This window comes from Hippocampus guttulatus, chromosome 14, assembly GCF_054856545.1.
Source record: "Hippocampus guttulatus isolate MCC_2025c chromosome 14, RoL_Hgut_1.0, whole genome shotgun sequence".
Classification (NCBI taxonomy): Eukaryota; Metazoa; Chordata; class Actinopteri; order Syngnathiformes; family Syngnathidae; genus Hippocampus; species Hippocampus guttulatus.
The window spans coordinates 17,091,030-17,111,274 of NC_141274.1; the positions used below are offsets into that span (position 1 = coordinate 17,091,030).

Genomic DNA, 20,245 nt, shown 5'->3' on the forward strand with positions numbered 1-20,245 from the left:
TTGTAGCCATTTTAGCAATGCAACGTTCTTGCTGTGTCTGAAACTAACAATAACAAATACTTTCTGGACTACTGCGCATGTGTAAACCAGTGTGGTGGTTACTGTTGGCATTTCCGAACAAAACAGTAGAGGTCGCTGTTGGATTAGACTTTGTTCTAGTGAATCTCGTCATGAGGCAAGAGCAGAGAAAAAAATTTCATGTAACGCAACAGGGTTTTTTTCATTGTATGGGGGCAGGAGAGTCGGAATGGTGTTAAGATTAGATTTTTTCACACTAGGGGGAATTTTCGCCCATGTAGATTTCGTTGGAGAGGAGTTTCACTGTATTGGATTAATTACACGATATTAATTAAACACAGGAGGCTCGGTGGTCCAGTGGTTAGCGCGTCGACCTTACAGTGCAGAGGTGGCGGGTTCGATTCCGGCTCCGGCCTTCCTGTGTGGAGTTTGCATGTTCTCCCGGTTCCTGTGTGGGTTTTCTCTGAGTACTCGGGTTTCCTCCCACATTCCAAAAACATGCATGGCAGGCTGATTGAACACATTAAATTGTCCCGAGGTGTGAGTGTGAGCACGAATGGTTTCTCTTCTCTGTGTGCCCTGCGATTGGCTGGCAACCGGTTCAGGGTGTCCCCCTGCCTACTGCCTGAAGACACCCGGGATAGACTCCAGTACCCCCCACGACCTTTGTGAGGATAAAGCGGATTGGAAAATGGATGGATGGAATTAAACGTGTATCTCAAGGCAACATTGTATTCCCATTAAAATAAAAAGAGATGTCATCCATCTGCTCCAGCCCCCCACCCCCCAGAAAAATCTTGTTCCACTCTTTAAATTGAAGAAAAATAGCACTGTGATGTGCAAAAACAGAGTAGCAAAGGAGAAACAAACTGGTTTTAGGATGTATAATCGAGTCAAAAGTCACATACTGACACTGCCCTATTCCTCTCTTATCGTGTCCTTTCAAAGGCAACGGCCTTGTCATGAATGTTTTCAGGAGTCAATCGAGTTAGCTGCGGACTTCTGTGCAAGCGTTTGTTCCCCGCAACCTCGTCCTCATTTCATTAATTCCTTGTCCTTTTCTCGTTTAGTGCCTGTGTGTTTGACTGTTTGTCCCATTCAATAAATGGCTGCAAGTGCATCGGTGACCGTGGCTCTGCTTGCCCACACGCGAGCACATTACAGTACCTTAATTGCTTCGGGCTCTTCTTTCTGCTTTGCTTTACGGTGGTGGTCTATCTGAAGCTTGTAAAGCAGCATCATGAAGCAGAGAATCAACTTGGAAAAAAAAATCACATTGTACGGAAATAGAAGGTTTCTGAGCTTACTTCACTTTGTTTTAAAATACTGCCATGCTTTTGGGCATGATACCATTGATGACAGATGACACATTTGCAAAGTCGTCTACATTTGATCAATTCAATCAATTCCACAGCATTTTAGTTCATCCTTCACGTGCAATTTCTAAAGATATTTCGTCCACTCGTACGTCATTATGTGTTCTAACCACCACAATGCTCAGGAGTGTCTTATGGGTAAATATAGTTTTGCGGGTTTTGTAATATCGGATAACAGAATGTCTAACTATGTTTTCACACGAGAAACAGAATTTGCTTCCTGCCTTTCGCGATAAATATGCATGGATAACAAGTTGCGTTTGCATGAGTGCGCGTCCTGCGGCGGTGCGAAAGGACGAAAAGCGGAGGAGGTGCGATATGTTGGCAGCTCATGAAAGAGCCGGCAACGGCGCTTCACATCGATGCCAGTGTAGGACGGACACCTGAGCATCCCCGCGCTGCACTAGGAATGACTTGTGAAAAGTGTTGCCAAAAGAATAATAGAGCTGGAGTAGTGCTTTTTCATGCGTAGTGCGCAGATGGTTAGAAATGCATTTTCCTCGCACCAGTGCCAGGGAATTAGCCGTGCGTCAGTGGAAGCCCTCGCACTCCCCCCCCCCCCCCCCCTCACTTGTGTTTCAACACCATCTCTGCTTGCTTTCACAAACGTGGTGTGATAGTCGCCTGCAGAAGCTCACAACTCCGGGAAGCGCAGCCTGACTCTAAAATTAGCTCCTGACAACTTCAAGGCTCACTTTGGTGTTCGTTTTCATGTCACTATGTCAGACGCGTGCAGCTTGTTGTATTGCAATGTGCAGTTTAACGCTGACTGGTTGGGGTGGGGTCCTACATGAAGCCATTTGGCGTGGCAACCATTAACCATGTCGTGGTGGCCCTGCCAGAGCTGGCACTGGCCCTGTATATGCTTCATATAATATGATAAATTACCATTTTTATTTCATCTCGAATGTCACATTTATACCGATTTTCCCTGTAATACTATACTATGCAGCTGCTGCTCCTGACAATTTCATGCCATTCTTTTTTTGCCACAAAACAAGTTGAAGGTTTGTCTCCTGATAGCCCCAAGATGCTCTTTTCACACATTAGCTAGTCACAATGCTCATTCACGCAACCCCCTGATCTCACGTGCGTTGTGCAACCTTCTTCTTTTCGGGTTAATGCTTGTCTGCAAGGATTTAGGAATCATTTTTTAAAAATGGGTATATTTACTGGCCATACATGCACGAGTAGATGAAAACAGTTATTTGTGTCATCTGAAAACAAAATGCCAGCGCTTTGGGGCAGGCTGGTGTCTTTCCCTGAGACCAGTTTGCGTAATGTCACACCCCCTAGCAATTACATTGCTTTTTTGTGGTTTCTCCATTGTCGCGGAGCCCCCGCGTGAGCCATACATTACACTAACTCCATTGTTGATTAGCCGACGTTGAGAACTTGAAGGTGACTAATCTATACCTCATCTTCCACTCGGCCAATTTACAGACAAGTTTCGATTGGTCTCTCTGCTGCCATCACCGGTTTATAACGCTCTGTGGAACAGACACAATTTTCAAATGTCTGCGTGAGTATGGGAGTACTAAAAATACGCTTGTTGTGATCTTTAGCTCGGGTCACTAGCTTCCGCTAGTCAGATCGCCGCTAGCCTTAGAAAAGTCAAACAAGGACATGGTCAGAAATACCGGACTGGTTGTGATGTGAAATAAAGCGCCGTCCTCGTCCAACAATTCACAGACAACAATTGTGCTAATGAGAACTTAATTTATCGTGCAACCACCATCGCCTTCGACACTGGCAGTTTCGTAATAACACTCGCAGCATGGCTTGGGCAATATGCTCCTAACATGTGGAAATATTTGACCAAAAAGGAGACCACTTGCTTGTCTCTCCTCAAATGCAATAAAAGCACATATCAAATAGAAACAGTCAAGCAGAGAAATGCTTCCATTTTTTTGGGGTGCGGGGCACAAAGTTTGGTCTTACAAAAAGCTATGATGTCCATTCATACATTCATTATAAGGGGGGAATGAGTCAATTTGATCCATTTCATTTATTTGCTTATTTGCATGTCTTTACATAAAGCTGCACCGTTGCACTAAAAAGAGTGGGCACCGCAGGTTACAAAAAGAAAAAAAAATGCTATTAACGTCAATGACTGATTCGACTTCAACTTGACATTAAGAGTCGTCGACTGGTTTCACCTGTCGCCCCAAGATGAAAACAAGACTGAGACCACTGCACTAAGGGAACACAAATGCAAAAGATAAATCAGCCTCTCTTTTCTATAAAGGGGAACAGATTGAATGAAACATAAAAATGCCAAACCAGTCGCAGTAAACTTGCCTGGTAAGCTTCTGAAGTACAACATCAATAGTTGTAATCGTGTCGTGTGTCTTAAAGAAATAACCGAGGCGGCAGAGGATAACACCAGCAGTTTAAACAACGCAGTTTATTACGCAATAAAAACATGAATTGGCATTTATTTGTGAGGCTGCCTCTGATGATTCCAAGAGAGGCTGTTTTAAATGCCACCGGATGCTGCATTTGAATAGGGTGGGTGGGCTTGTTGTTTTGCACCGATGCTCACATTTCAAAAGATTGATCAACTTCGACATTTTGCTGTGCATGGCGTCCGCTCGCCTGAAGCTGAACCGTTTTGGATCTTTTATTTATTTTTTGCTATAGCATGCGGACTTTCCGCGTTGTGCACCATGCACGAAAGGAAAACATTGTGTCTGACCTTTCACTGAGGCAACCTCATGCTTCTTGGATCTCACTGTAGTACTTCTCCGCATCATTCTCGTGGCATTTTTTTGTATCAGTCCAGAATCTCAGCGTTACACATGGGGGGGACATGGAAACATGGGATGCGTTTTGTCACCACACATCTGCTCCAACTCTGCTGTGTATTTATTCTCGTCAAGGAAGCCACACACGATGAGATCGTCCTGTACGTTTGACAACAATGCCTTTTCTCTCATGCGTGCGCTCTACGCCACAGGCGACACGTTCCACTCAGTCGAGCGCCTCAGTGGTTCTGCTTGTAATTTCCGCCCGTGTACTGCGCTGAGAGGTACGCACCACTGACTTTAAACTGCCTTCCAATATCCCGCTGCACAAATGGGGCAGCTTTTCTTCTGTTTTCAAAAATAAGTACATTCGCTGTAGTCTGTCCTTCCACAAAATGTATTCAGATCCCCGGAAGCGGATAATTTTCCAACTTTCCAGGTTCTGAATATAAACTAGAGTCAAAAAAAAAATCGGCTTCGAAGCGCTGGGTATATGCATGACTGCAGGGCTCTCAAACTTCGGTCCTCGACATCTGCTTTCCATCTCTCCCTGCTGCAAAACACTAGAGTGATGAGGATTGTCATCAGGCTCCTGCAGAGCCTACTGTTGAGCTGAGGATGTAGTTGTTCTAAGAACTGAATTTGTCCAATTAAAGGCCTCTCACTTTATAAACGCCACCTCCAATCTGCAGTTGAATTAATACATGTCCCAGCCTGTCTATGAGGAAATGCAGAATTTCCTTTTGTCTCATGTTTACTGGAAGTAACCACTAAGGGGGGAAGCACAGACAGCAAAATTTGGTGTAGGTCAATTTGGAAACAGTTGCTGCAGACTGATGGGTAAGTGAATGGAATGAGGTTCCCCCGGGTTAGCGAATTTAACGCATACCATACCATTCAATCCAGTCTTTTTATTCCAGGTGGCTATTAAGAAAAGATCATTCGTTTTCACCTTCTTCTGCTTATGAAAAGAAGTTCTTTGAATGTCCTTAGCTGATAAAAAATTTAAATAAGAAAAATCGTCGGCACGTTAGTGAATCAAAGGTTATCGGAGGTCAAAAAGTCCATAGCTAGTGATGATTTCATCTATGATTTTTGTTAGGTTCACACCGAACCGAATAATGTGCGATTACAAAAATGTTTATTAAAGAAAATCGCATCGACAAAGTATCAACTAAAATCGCTGGTCACAAAGAGCCAGGAATAAACAATGCATGAAACCAAAAGCGCCGCAAAGGCAAGATTAAATAGAACACAGAGTACACGCAAAACAAAATGTAAAATATCCAATAACACAAAAACAATCAAGAGTAATTGTAAAATAAAATACTTACAAATGAGAATCTATGAAAAAGCGAGAGCGACAATGAATTGTATCGTGAAGGCTAGAAAATAATACTTGAAGTGTAACAGCAAGCAAGGTCAATAATCCGCAAGGAATAGCAGAAATCAGAGTCCTTCAATACCCAGCTAAGCTTGATGGGGTAACGAGGCACAGGTGCACCTGCTGGAGGGAAACGCCCTTCACTCGGGTCAGGCCTAAAATGTCAATCATTGCTTCGGGTTCGGCTTCTCTCTCGCTGACGTTTTTTTTTTTTTTTTAGTTTCGAGGCCGTGAAAAGTTTTGGCCAAGAGAGACCGTGGTTCGCAAAAAAACAGAAGTTGCCTCATCACAACACGTACTGCACTAAACTCTTGAAATGACAATTCAAAGAACTCCTTCCTGTCTCTGTCTATTATCCACCCATCATTGTTCGTCTTTGTCTCTCTGCTTCTCTCTCTTGTGCTGCGCTAGATTCTTAAGGACGTACTGCTGCTGTGGTTTATGGCCCGAATTTCAACCCGTCAAAATGACGGACGGCCTTAAATTTTTCCCGTCAACTCTTAAAAAAATCCATCAATGATGGAAAATTGTCGGTTAATGTACCCTCTGCAGAAACAGTAATATAAAAGATGTAAATGTTTATACAGTTTTGTTTAACTTTGATTTCGTTACAAAAGACAGGCTTTAATTTGTTATCATAAATCACCCCTCCTCTTCCCGAGTCCTCACAAATAAAATATGAAATTTCGGGTTTGCTTTGGGCTCAGGCCTGCAAATCAAGTTAATTGGTCCGGCTCGGGCCGGGTCGGGTAATACGCGCGGGCCGGGTCGGGTCGGGCTGGATTTTTTTTTCTTACCTCTAGTGGCAGCCCGGTGGTCCAGTGGTTAGCGCGCCAACCTCACAGCGCAGAGGTCGTGGGTTCGGGCTTCCTGTGTGCCGTTTACATGTTCTCTCCGGGCCTGTGTGGGTTTTCTCCGGGTACTCTGGTTTACTCTCACATTCCAAAAACGTGCATGACAGGCTGATTGAACGCTCCAAATTGTCCCTAGGTGTGAGAGTGAGCGCGGATGGTTGTTCGTCTGTGTGTACCCTGCGACTGGCTGGCAAGGGTGTCCCCCGCCTACTGCCTGAAGACAGCTGGGATAGGCTCCAGCATCCCCGGCGACCCTTGTGAGGATAAAGTGGATCGGAAAATGAATTAATGGTTACTTGGTATCAGTATCAGCGAGGACTCATACTGGTATCGGTCTGAAAAAAATGGTATCGAACAGCTCATGTGATGCATGGCATCAAATTTTGACCACCAATTTGAGCATTTATCATTAAAAAGTGATGCAAAGACCCAATTATCGCAGCTCGTAGCTTTCATTTGTTTTTTGATTTGCATGGCTTGGCAGATCAAATGGCCCCCGCCACGGTTTTAAGAGCTAAAGAGCCAAGTGCCCGTGAAGACTTGCATACTGCATAAAAAAAAGTGTGGAGTGTATTATGGAACGCAGGGTTTAAAAGATATGCTGTGTCTCAGAGAGAGGGTTTGCATGTCTTACTGGCAAATGGGAAATACAAAAACATTGTGGAGTTGCTATTCCATGTAGAATCAGGCAGAATGTCGTGCTAAACTTTGACCATGGCGCTGAGCTTTTATGCCACTTCGGTGGTGTAAACGGCATCTCCTTCTAGCAAGTAACGACTTGCTTAAGTGACTCTGACGAAAGAAATTTGGCCATCTGAATGCAAATAGCAGCTAGATGAAGCACACATCTTGATGTCTTATTTGTCTCAAGTCATTCTATTGTTGTCTCTTTTCAGGGAGTGCATACAGGGAATGCACCGAAAACGGCACATGGGCGCTAAAAAGCAATTATTCAAACTGCGTGCCCATGTTAGAGGAAAAGGTGAGTGTTTTTTTCTTTTCTTTTTTTGATTTTTGAAATGCCGCCAAAAGGAACTGCATTTTTATTTGGTGTCGCCCAATTAAACCCTTGAGACGTTTTGTTTCTGGACGCCTACGCCTGTCTGCAAGTGCAATATCAGTGCCTGGATGAATTGAAGCCTGCAGGCAAAGCAGAAGACTGACTGTAAACTTGTGGCCCAATTGCTCGTCGCCTCTCCCTATTCAAGTATATTTTTGGCTCTTGCTCCATTTTTCCTCAGACAAATTTAGACATCCTAAGACATTTGAAGTGTGTCAATGGCATTTGCTTTCCCTCCTTGTACTAAAATTGCCTGGATAACAAGCTTGGATGTAGAGGCTTAGTGACGTATTTTCAGGAGTGTGAAAAAAAAACACACGAGTACAACCACGAGGACTGGCACACATATTGTTAGCTTAATCGCATAATTGGCCAAATCATTTTTAACTTACTCTCTAATATCAAACAGAAAACACCAAAATAATTGCTAATAACTGTGTTATTCTTTTTTCCTTATGCTCAGACATTTAGGTCATGGTAATTGGCAAAAGTTGCATCAAGGCAACCGGATCCTTTTATTGAATTTGTTGTTTTTCCTTGTTCTCCGACAACATTTAACAATAACATTTGCAACTATAGTATCACGACTAACCCAATGGCAGCAGATAGCCGATGATGAGCTGGCAAGAGAAGCAGGCATAGCAGTCGACATCTTTACTCGGTGCTTCCTGTCAAACAGCACAAACAGACCTGAACCAGTCATCCTGCTTGCAAGCCAAAGCAAAAAAAATAAAATAAATTGCAAGAATAAGGCTCGTATCTTATCTCAAGGCTAAAGTGTTTTATATTTACAGAACGAATGTGTGGGTGTTCGTCACCTAATATATATTTTTTAATGTCATTTTACTTTATTATTTGTTGACATTTACAACAGTGTGATACCATTTCAAATAAGTTAGCAAGTTGCGAAATTTGATGCTCTGCCAAAAGCAATATTGCAAGGCAAAATGTCGTTGTATTTGAATATGGAGTAAAATGATGCGACTGCACATGTTTTCCCTTTGCTTATATGTTTATTTAATTTCATGTTCTTTAGTTCTGTTTACTATACACTGAGACTCAAATGTGTTTTAAGTTTGACGTCCCGCCAGTAGCACGTTGCTAGCCAAGGTGCTCATGAGCCAGTGTGATGCAACTACACATGCTTTCCCTATGTTTATGTTTATTTAACCTGTTCTTTTATTTTAGTTCTGTTTTTTTTATTCTACACTGGCGTTTATGTTCACATGATGCTGTTTCAAATGTGTTTGATGTCGTTTCAATAGCTTAATAGCATATGGCTAGCCAAGATACCCACGAGCCAGAGTGTGATACAAATACACATGCTTCTCTTTGCTTATGTTTATTTGACCCGTTCTTTTATTTTAGTTATGTTTATTTATTCTACACTGGCATTTATGTTCACATGATGCTGTTTCAAATGTGTTTGACATCGTTTCAATAGCATATGGCTAGCCAAGTTATCCGCTAGCTAGAGTGTGATGCAAATACACACACTTCTCTTTGCTTATGTTTATTTAACCTGTTAATTTATTTCAGTTCTGTTTATTTATTCTACACTGGCATTTATGTTCACATGATGCTGTTTCAAATGTGTCTGACGTCGTTTCAATAGCATATGGCTAGTCAAGATATCCCCTAGCCAGAGTGTGATGCAAATACACACACTTTCCCTTTGCTTATGTTTATTTTATATTATTTTATTTTAGTTCATTTTATTATATACATTGACCGGCAACCAGTTGAGGGTGTACCCCGCCTACTGCCCGAAGACGGCTGGGACAGGCTCCAGCACGCAAAAGACCCTGGTGAGGATAAGCGGTTCCCATAATGGATGGATGGATTTATTCTACATTAGTATTTATGTTCGCGTGATCCTGTTTCAAATGTGTTAGCGAGTCTGACATCCTGCCAAATGCATATTGCGAGCCAGAATGTCTGCTAGCCGGATGCAGAGCTGCACTGTTGAAACGTGGCAAGAGTGTTTTATTCTATTTCATTTTATCAAAAAGAAATGGTGATATATAGTCTCAATGTAATCCATGTGTTTGTGGGTGTTTTCCATGTTGTCTTTCAGAGAATGTATCCAGTGCATTACAAGATAGCGCTGATCATCAACTACCTGGGCCACTGCATCTCTGTGGGGGCGCTATTAGTAGCCTTCATCCTCTTCCTGTGCTTAAGGCGAGTACAGAAATAGTGCGCAAACATCCCTATGTGCGATGCATGCCATCTCAAAGCAGCAGATGTTCTGGAATGTTCTTCTCCTATTTCCTCGATTCGTTGTCATAAGGTCGTTCATGTCAACTGAATAGATTGCGGCAGCTCAGCACCGTATGCATATGTGCCGTTTATGATGAATGTTTGCCCTCTTCTTCCCTTCACCGGAGCCTTTGTGATTCTTTGCATGTCCAACTTGAAACATACACCTACACCTGCTAGGACAGAGTGGGCCTCAGCTGCACTGTTTGTAGCGAGCAGCTGACTGCGATTAAAGGCTGAAATAATCAATATGAGGTGGGAATGTCAAAAGATGGCAGCTGCTTGTGCTGGTGTGAAATCTGCTTGGATGTGGGCCCAAAATGCACAAAGTAAATATCCCATCTCGAGCGTTATTGTTCAGGTTCGCCAGTAATATACATTGTGCTAAAGAAACAAAACTGTGGCAAATGAAAGCCTGGAAGGGAAAAAAAAACAAGCACATGTTGCAAATGATCTTACAACAGAATACAGGCGTGATCTTGTGCAACACCGGGATAATGAGTCGTTGCCAATTGGCATTGAGTCACAAGTGTTGACGACCGCAGTCTTGTTTCTGTCTTGTCACTATGGCATCAAAGAATCATTCGTGACAGTTACCAGAAGGTTGGAAACTATTACATTTTTTGCATCTATCCATCCAACCCATCTTTTTCCTTCCACTTCCACTCCTGTTGCGGGAGCAGCAAATTTAGCTGGGAAGCCCAGACTTCCATCTCCCCAGCCGCTTCGTCAAGCTTTTCCGGGGCAATCACAGACCAGCCAGGACACATAACTCATCCACCATCTTTCCTCCTTAGGAGCATTCGGTGTTTGCGCAACATCATCCACTGGAACTTAATTACCACCTTCATCCTGAGAAACGTCATGTGGTTCCTGCTGCAGCTCATTGACCACAACATCCACGAGAGCAACGAGGTAAGCGTCGCTCGGTGGCTGCGCTGTGTTTGACTGAATCGATGCGCTCGTGATGTCTTTACCTTGTGGCAGCCTTGGTGTCGCCTGATGACCACCATATACAACTACTTTGTGGTCACCAACTTCTTCTGGATGTTCGTGGAGGGCTGCTACCTACACACGGCCATCGTGATGACCTACTCCACTGATAAGCTGCGCAAGTGGGTCTTCCTCTGCATTGGCTGGTGTAAGTGCATATCCCACACATGTTATTCCCGTACGTGCATCTCTGCTTTTTGCTTGAAAAGGTTGCGTAGAACGATGCCAAATTACTGGTGTGTGTCATTTTCTCATACGAAAAAAAATATAATTCATGACCTTTTGCTCTACCTTGTGAGGACGTGCCGCTGCTCATATGCAGATGGTGTTTACTGGGTTGCCATGGCGATTAGTGGCCATCCCTTTGCGGATTGCAATGTTGACAACTGATAAATACAAAGTGAATGATGCACAGTTTTGATTTGATTTTTTTTCACAACTAATCATATTTCCCAGGTGTTTAATAACATCAAATATAAAAGACTCTCTTTAATCCATCCATTCGTTATCCGAGCTGCTTGTCTTCACGACGGTCTGTGGCATGCTGAATCCTATCCCAGCTGTCTTCTGGGCAGTAGGCGCGACACACCCTGAACGGGTTGCCAGCCTATCGCAGGGCACACAAACGACCAATCACGCTCACAATCACTCCTCTAGAGGCAATTTAGAGGCTTCAATCAACCTACCACACATGTTTTTGGAATGTGGGACGAAACTGCAGTACCTGGAGAAAACCCACAAAGGCACGGGGAGAACATGCAAACTCCACACAGGAAGGCCAGGGCCCGGAATCGAACCTCGGCATTGTGAGCCAGACGTGCTGACCAATCCTGCACCGTGCCGCTGAAACTTTTAATATGCAAGATAATTTTCCATTTAGTCGGGCTAATGTTTTTAATATTTCTGTTACATATTGACCGTATAGAGCAGCAGTTAAGCGGTGGATCACGACCGTCGTGAGGATCAGCGGCTCGGATAATGAATAGACGGTTAACCTGGCAATAAAACTTCACTTTATGCCTCTGCTTTAGTTCCACGGCACTGAAATGAATCTATTAAGACTAGTAGTGATTGCGGTTAGTCTCAAGTAGCTTTCGGCTAATGTACGACTCCGCTAGCTTCACCTGCCCATTAGTGTGCAGCAGAATAACGCCACGTCTGCAGTGTTGTCAGATGCGGTCAGTCAATTGCAATTAGCTACCAAGTATTTATTTCTTTTTCCTGGTTTGCAACCTATTTGAGGAATGAGATCCATGATTATTGTTTTGTTTAGTTTTTAATATCCATAACAGACAGTGTTACGGTCGTGACGAGGTAGCGTTGCGTGATTTCCATGTAACTGCCGTAGGGGTGTTTCCATTTTCCTGCTCTATGGTCCTTCATCACACTGTTTGAAGGTGTCAGGCTTTGGAGCTTCAACTGTACTTGTGTCATTTCATCCTCCAGGTCTTTATTTCATCCGAAAACCACGCGGAAAATGTCACTACGGTTTGCACTCGCTTCGCATTGTTTTTTTCCGGGAGCACCAGCGTCTCAGCGCGTATTCCCTCCAGGCATACGAAATGCACACGTAAACATTGTCAGGCGCGTCCTTGAAAAGTCTGACATTCTTTCTGTTTATGTCACGGCTAGTTATACGTATTCTCGCTGGCTATAGAATGAGTCGGAGTGGGGAGCGGGAGGGGCGAGGGGAGGGGGGTAAATGTGACGGTGCAGATGAGACGGATGCTAGCTCATCGGCGCTGAGAATCAACTCGATGAGATTGTGCCCCAAGAAACGAATAGCTGAGTTCAATGGAGAAGTGACCTACATTTATGTTCAGGCGAGGGAGGGACCTCGTTAAATTTCAATTCCTCCTTTGTCATAGCATCCAGCACTGTCATTACTTTTAATAGTGATCAGCAGTGTAGTTTTTGGAAAAAAAACTTCCAGTCATGCTCTAATTGTGCATGTGGGTCCTCGCTTTGGAAAAGGTTTTTTTTTTTGCGCACTTCACCAATACTTGATGCTATAAAAATGTTAATGACCAAGGCAATTAGGTAAAAACATAACACGGTTTGATGGAAGGTCAGCTCGTCATTACAAAAACAGCTCCAGAGCATTTTTGCAATTTATGTAAGTCACTCTTATCAGTTTTTTAAATTATTATTCATGATAGAAATACACATAATGAATTTTAAAGAAAGGAGGGGGGGAAACCCAGTGGCTCGGGGCATTTTATTTACCCTAAGGCAGAGATTATCAGCTATTTTTAGAGGGGATCAGTACAGATGCAATAATTTTCTTTTGATATTTTTTTCCTATTAATAAAAATACTTTAGTTTTACAAAAGACATAATTTTACCTGACACACTTGACTCATTAAAACATATAGACAGAATATATGTACTTTATCATTGTTAATTTCTGTTCATTTATTTGAATAAAATTCAATGCATTTTCATAATTTGAATGACGAAATAAAATAACTGATACAATTAGCAACACTAAGTAAAATATCAAACAATATTCATTAATATTACATTTACAAGGAAATTCATGTTGGTGTTGCTTCACAAAGACAAAACGCCTTTGAGGCCAGAGCAACGATGAGTCTTGGACACAAAACGACTGGGCAACAACTTGTTCTTTACTGTTTAATAAACAAAAGGGTGTACAAAAAACCCCCAAAACATCTTTCTCTGTTTTTAAACAAATGGTCTCAAATGAGCACTTTAAATATGAAGTGTTTTGCATTTGCTTGGTTTTTTTTTGTTTGTTTGTTTTGTTGCTCTTCATGGTAGAGCTAATGTCACAGCGATTGATGCAAATTGAAGGTAATGAGTTTTTAGGGGGGGTTTTCGTGTATTAGTCAAATTCGCAGGGCTGTCAGATCAAAAAGGGAACACATGGAACACGCAGTCTTTCTCGCTTGATGAGGCTTATACCCACAAGCATTCTTTCATATCTAACTAGTACAGGTACATAAAATTGTACACCAAATTCTAATTGACCAAAGGCAATTAGAATTTGATTTCTGTCGTTCGATTTTAAAGTTTAAGAGTTTTGGAGACTAATGTTTTTTTTATCTTTTGGTAATTTTTGCTATATGGTCATTTCATCCTTCTGTAAGGTGGTCATTTGCCTTTTGCACATGTGGGCATGTTTTGTATTTGCCGACTGAGCTTTATCGTTGTTGTTGTTGTTGTAGGATATTGCACATGCTTGTCTTTTTTACTCCGCTCTCGCAATTGTTTTACAATGGGAAATAAGAATATTCAAATGTTACCGAAAACATTGCCTGTGTCGCTAAAACATTTTATGTTGGCGACAAGTTGACCTTGTGAAATGTTTTTTATGATACGGTTATTTGTGATCTTGAATTCAGTCACTTGAAATCCTCCTTCCTTTTCAGGTATACCGTGTCCCATCATAATAGCCTGGAGCATTGGGAAGCTGTATTATGAAAATGAAAAGTAGGTGGTTGAATGAGTGAACATAATTAGTTTAGCTTTTAGAACATTTAACCAAAAATGAAAAAAAAAATCTGACAAATTCAACATCGGTATTTTCTATTGATATTGTGACAGTAAATCCAAATTTCTTCAAGTCAATGATGCACTCAAGCTCAGTCATTGAAGTGTATTGCCTTGTCGTTTACTGTGTGCTTCCCCTCAACAGATGCTGGTTCGGGAAGGACCCCGGCAAATACATCGACTACATTTACCAAGGGCCTGTCATTCTTGTGTTACTGGTCAGCATCACTGCAGGACTCTGCACTGTAGATTTGTTGTGTTTGGTTATTTCACGAAAGTAATGTAAGTGGCGCAGTAGCTGATGCTAATTTACAAAGTGTTTTTTTTTTGTTTGTTTGTTTTTTGTTTTTTGTGGGCGGAGCAAAGCCTCCAACCCATCATTTCGCATTTTGATTTGCTATCTTTCTGTTCCAGATAAACTTTGTTTTCCTCTTCAATATCGTCCGAATCCTGATGACCAAACTGAGGGCATCGACGACCTCAGAAACCATCCAGTACAGGTGAGCAGGCTTTTTCTTCGGCTTCTTTTGTAAAGTACCACAATCCTGGATGGTGGCGGCACACATTCACTGGTGCTTCGAATTCGCTGCTTTCACGTTTAAGCGCTTCCTTTCGGTACAGTCAATGAGATTCAATTAAAAAAAATTGAATGTAATTTCAAGATCTGTTTTTTTTTTTCATAAGACCTTTTCAGTCTCCACAAATGTATCCTTTAATGCGCACATTAGACGGTGCGTTTATTTTCACCAGATCTCTTGTTGCACGTAGCTCCGGGATGCATTATTGATATTAATCGTGCTTCATTAGGCGAGCTCATCTCACGAGGGGGAGTTGAGCTGCTCACCATCTGGAAGCACATTAGTTTTCATTTAAAGACACGTCAGCAATGGACTATTTTTAGAAAGGAAAATGTCACACTTGATGGTGCATCGGTGCTGGCTGTGTTAATGTGATCATGTGTCAATCTGTCTGAGTGCCTTGTTGTCAGATCACTGATTTGTTGTTGACCACAATTTGCTGAGCAGCTCTTCGCCTTCACCCATGTATACACACACACACACACATTTGCGTATGCGCCCGCACTCACGCTCAAATCTTGCAGAAGGGAAGGATGACTCAGATATTGACATCAGATGCCACACCTCAAAGCAGTAACAAAGTAAGAAATAAACAGCATCACATAAAAACGTTCTTTGCTATTTTTTACTGGCTTTTGTTGCAATACATTTATGGGAAATTAATTCCATTGAATAAAAACAAGTACTTTTATTTTTACCATTTTTTACATGTATTTATGTAAATGTGTTGTGTGGTTTTATTAAAATTGGTTATTATATTATTATTATTATTATAATTATGAAAGAAGAATTCTAATTCTGTGTGCTTTTCTTGTTACTTTTTCCCCATTTTTTTTAACTTCATCGTACCCAGACCCTCTTTTGACACCCAAACACCAATTTGAAACCCTACCCCTTGTTTGAAAGCAAACTTTGAAACCCAAACATTATTTTGAAATCCTAATCAGAAACTGAAGCAACAGTTTGAAACCATAATTTCGAAGCATACTCCAAGCTTGAACCCCTACTCTAGAACTCTAAACCTAATTTAAAACCCTCATATAAAACAGAAACTTCACTTTGTAACCCTAATTCATAACCCACTTCCTAGTTTGAAGCCTTACTTGAAACCCGCACCCTAGTTCGAAATCCTACTTGAAAAACCCACCCCTATCATTTGTAACACTGCTTGGAAACCCTAATCCCAGATGGAAACCCTAACCCTAGCTGGAAACCCCACTCGGAAACACTAACCCGTCCCTGGAAACACTACTTTGAAAACCACAAAACTGGTTTGAAACCCTACTTGGACACCCTAACTCTAGTGGGAAAAACCTATTTGGAAAAGCCAACCCTACTTGGAAATCCTAACCCTAGTTTGAAACCATTCTTGGAAACCCCAACCCTCATTTGAAACCCTATTTAGAAACCTGAGGTCACACATTCTGAAAGTTGCATCCATCATAAGTCAGATCCATCATGCTGTCCAAAATTGTATGCCGTCCAGTTCCTTTTATGGATATTTTTTGCACCGCAACACACCGTAGAACTGAAAGTTCAGAAATACAACATAAAAAAACCCAAAACATTACATTTACAATAAAGATAGCTTTGCTTAGCGTCAAAGCTAATCACGTTAGACAATACGAAGTAGTACTGACCACTTTGGCCTACTTTCAACCAACGGCAGTCTTCTCCCAGAAATAAGTCTTCTCGTCAAAAATGTCATGCTTCAATTAACTTATTACATTAATTTTGTATATTCACTCAGCTTTGGCAAAACTATGATGGATGATGAGGAAAAAGTAAGCAACACGCAGGGCAAATGCCGCTACCGCAAGTGTTTCTGCGCAAAGCGTATGGAGATTCGTTAACACGAAACTTCCAGGATTCATTTTCAAAAAAAGGCATGGTATTTCAAAATAAAGATGGCAGCAATTACAAAAACGTTTACCCTCTAGCACACAGGTGTCAAAGTCAAGGCCCAGGGGCCAGATCTGGCCCGCTGCATTATTGTATGTGGCCCGCGAAAGCAAATCAAAAATGTCGAGTTCCGTGATGCTTTCTAAAGTCAAAACCAACATTTAATATTGTCATATGTAATCCACAATAACAGTTATTATTCTTGACTTCTGATTTTAAAACGAGTTATTCATCAATTTTCTGTGTGCTGTGTATGTAATATGTATCGGGGATTAAACATTTATATGGTTTTCCAAAATTCGTAACTGCCCTCCAAGGGAAACCGGAACTACAATGTGGCCCGCGACAAAAATGAATTTGACACCCCTGGTCTACTCTCACAGATCCAGTATCAGGCATATACAGCCCACTGAAAAGGTTTACACACAAATGTAAGGTACCTACCTACACGTGCACATGCATGCACACACCAAAAACACTGGAGCATGCGAAGTAAATGCAAAAATCGAAAACAGGTCTCTAGTAATCCTTTATTTATCCAGACCACCCACGCAAATTAAAAAGTTTGACTCAACAGCTTATTGTATTCTATATCTAAATGTCATTTTTCTTCTTGGCCTTGCTGCTCCCTCTGCAGAAAGGCGGTGAAGGCCACGTTGGTTTTGCTTCCTCTGCTGGGCATCACCTACATGCTCTTCTTCGTCAACCCTGGCGGGGACGACATCTCACAAATCGTCTTTGTCTATTTCAACTCCTTCCTGCAGTCGTTCCAGGTAAGCGGATGGCACGGACGATGCAGGCAATGCGGGACTCACGCCGACTGCCTTCATATCTCTTGTTGAAACTTTTTTCCTCCGGCCGGTCTTTTCGGCGGGGGAGGAAGATGAGAGGACGGTAGACATCCCCACGCTGTTTTGCGCTTTCAGCTGTCACAAATAAGTCGGCCGTGTGGGCATGATTGCTCTCCTGGGGCTATTTCTCCACCCGCTATCTTCAAATAATGCACTTATTTTAGGAATACAATCGTTGGAACTTTTCTAGGAGGCTGTTCGGCCCATGATTTTTATTGAATCACAATCACACCAATCAACATAAGCACAAAAAAGCAAGTTATTGTAGTTGTTATTCATGCTACGTCTGATAAGCATCATTTTCTGGGTCCTGTTTTCAGTATCATTTCCTCTTGGATGTAGAGTTACATGCACACACCAAAAACTGTATACATACTGTAGCTATAGAGTATACATGAACTTCATACCCGCGCGCGTGCGTGCGCGCACGCGGGTGTGTGTGTGTGTGTGTGTGTGTGTATACAATGTTTAGGTGTGCATTTAATTCCCAGCTGTGTGTATCCCATTTTAAAGTGAGCATGTACATAGTAGAATAATGTCAGAAAATGGAAAATTGTCTTCAATATCGTCGGGAGCGGATCCCTGAGAGCGAACGATGGTTTAGTTGCTCCGATGATCACACACTCTCGAGCTCCCTTCCCGCCAATTCAGACTTTTATTGTAACATACAAGGAAAACACTGCCCCCGATATTTGCATACCGCACCCCCGGTAGTGATTGGTTACCTGTTTTTTAAACATTGAACCACCAGTACGTAGGCGCCTTTTCTGTCTGGTCTACATCGAATTAACATGTTGCAGACTTTGCGGATGGCCAATGTCGCCTGGGTGCGACGGGTGTTCTCAACTCGTCTTTTGTTGTTCAACCGCTGTTCCCGAATTATTCATTCCCCTTTTGTGACAGAGTTTCGCCCTCTCCCCTGTGATCGCCCACCTGTATTGACGTGCTAATTGTGGACTTCAACAGCCCTCCGGCCAGGTGGCCGGCGCCTTTGTGCACAGGCATTTGGGGGGGTGTTGGATACGCACATCCTTTAGATGTGCCCAGATTAAATGAAGCTTTAAACATGATACAATTTTGCTCATAGATTCCTCTAACAAATAATGATAACAATAAAAGATATAGCGCAACAGCGCTGATCACAAGCTGCAATTGCAGACTGCGGAGCGCTAACAACTTCCGATGACGCAGGTCAGGCGCCACCGTTGGTTAAAGATTTACCTGCTTTATTTTATTTTTTAAGTACTTTTTGTGAAAATGAGACTGATAGGATGATTAGGGTGCAGTGTACATGAAGACAAAAATATATTACTAACATGCACAAAGACACACAAATGGTTGTTTGTTTGTTTTTCTCCTCTATGCCCCTCGCGATCGACTTGGGACCAGTCCGCGGTCGATCACAATCGATGTAATGGGCACCCCTGATGTAAATGCTCACTCCAAAATGGTATACACACATTTGGGATTTAAATGCACACCTAAAACTAGTACATACACACACACACACACACAAAATAGTACAGTATATGCTGTTTTTTGTTGTTTCTTCTTTCTACCCACATTCTTGCTGCTGTAGGCTGTAAATTTCTGTAAAAGGATATCTTATATAAAACATATCTAAAAGTAATCACAGGTGTGAAGTGAACACAAATGAGTGTGATATAAACATCCATCTATTCATTTTCAACACGCTTATCCTGATTGTGGAGTTGCTGGAGCCTATCCCAGCTGACTTCAGGTGGAAGGCAGACCACACTCTGAACAATCGTAGAGCACATATAGAGACAAACGACCATTCACTCCCGCATCCACACTGCCACTGAGTGGAAACTGATCCCACGCTGCCCGCGCACAAGTCAGGGGAGTGTACCACTACACCACCAGCGACTTGTGATGTAAACACTCTCACCTAAAAATGGTATACGCAACAAAACCGGTATAGGATAAAACTTAGATCCAAAAATGTTAGCCATTTCTGCACAGATATTTCAAAGGAACAGCCAGACATGAATAATGGAAGACACACAGGTGTGAAGAAATGGTGGAGTTCTTGGAAGCTATACTGTAAGCCTCATGAACACTCAAGTGTCACGTTGGGGTTCACGCCATTTGCTGCATGTGAATGTCTTTCATTCTACCGAGAGCAATGATGTGTCATTATGTCGTTCGTGTGATCTAATTGCGCCGTGATTACACTGTATGGCGCTGATGTGTGCTCTTCCGCAGGGTTTCTTTGTGTCTGTCTTCTACTGCTTCCTTAACGGGGAGGTGAGTAGAGCATATTCATTCATTCATTCTTTCTTTTGTCAAAAGAAGATCCAGCTGAAATCAAATATTTACTAACAGTCTCAAATCCCTGCTCTATTTCTTTATTTATCCAAAGCAGATTAGACCCAATCATGTGTGATGTGGCTTTCATGAAGAAAAACACAATTGGTGCTAATATCGCCTGATGCATTTTCATGAGGTTGTTTCATGCGATCAAACGCTAATTGAGTCGCGTCTCTTTCTCGCCTCTCGTGCTGTCCCGGGTGCATTTACAAGCTTGCTGCCGTTAATCAAATACTCTGTGACTGCTCGCTAATCAGTGCGAAGAGCTGAACGATCAACTCCTGTGTGCCTGTTTTGATACACCTCCAACATTGGCTGCCATTGTTATGTGCTCAGCAAAAATGTGAATGTGCTTATAATGTGCTTTGGT

The 20,245-nt window shown here is 42.2% G+C and overlaps 1 protein-coding gene across 2 annotated transcripts in view; it reads left to right on the top strand.

Annotated features, from left to right (window-relative positions):
- crhr2 (corticotropin releasing hormone receptor 2) overlaps positions 1 to 20,245 on the top strand; it is a 44,219-nt gene that overhangs the window by 22,059 nt on the left and 1,915 nt on the right. For both annotated transcript variants that reach the window (XM_086129939.1, XM_086129940.1), the window contains 9 exons: positions 7,276 to 7,361; positions 9,517 to 9,623; positions 10,499 to 10,616; positions 10,689 to 10,842; positions 14,090 to 14,150; positions 14,356 to 14,428; positions 14,625 to 14,710; positions 17,328 to 17,463; positions 19,771 to 19,812. In XM_086129939.1, coding sequence (XP_085986065.1) covers positions 7,276 to 7,361; positions 9,517 to 9,623; positions 10,499 to 10,616; positions 10,689 to 10,842; positions 14,090 to 14,150; positions 14,356 to 14,428; positions 14,625 to 14,710; positions 17,328 to 17,463; positions 19,771 to 19,812 — 863 coding nt within the window. The remainder of the gene's footprint in view (positions 1 to 7,275; positions 7,362 to 9,516; positions 9,624 to 10,498; positions 10,617 to 10,688; positions 10,843 to 14,089; positions 14,151 to 14,355; positions 14,429 to 14,624; positions 14,711 to 17,327; positions 17,464 to 19,770; positions 19,813 to 20,245) is intronic.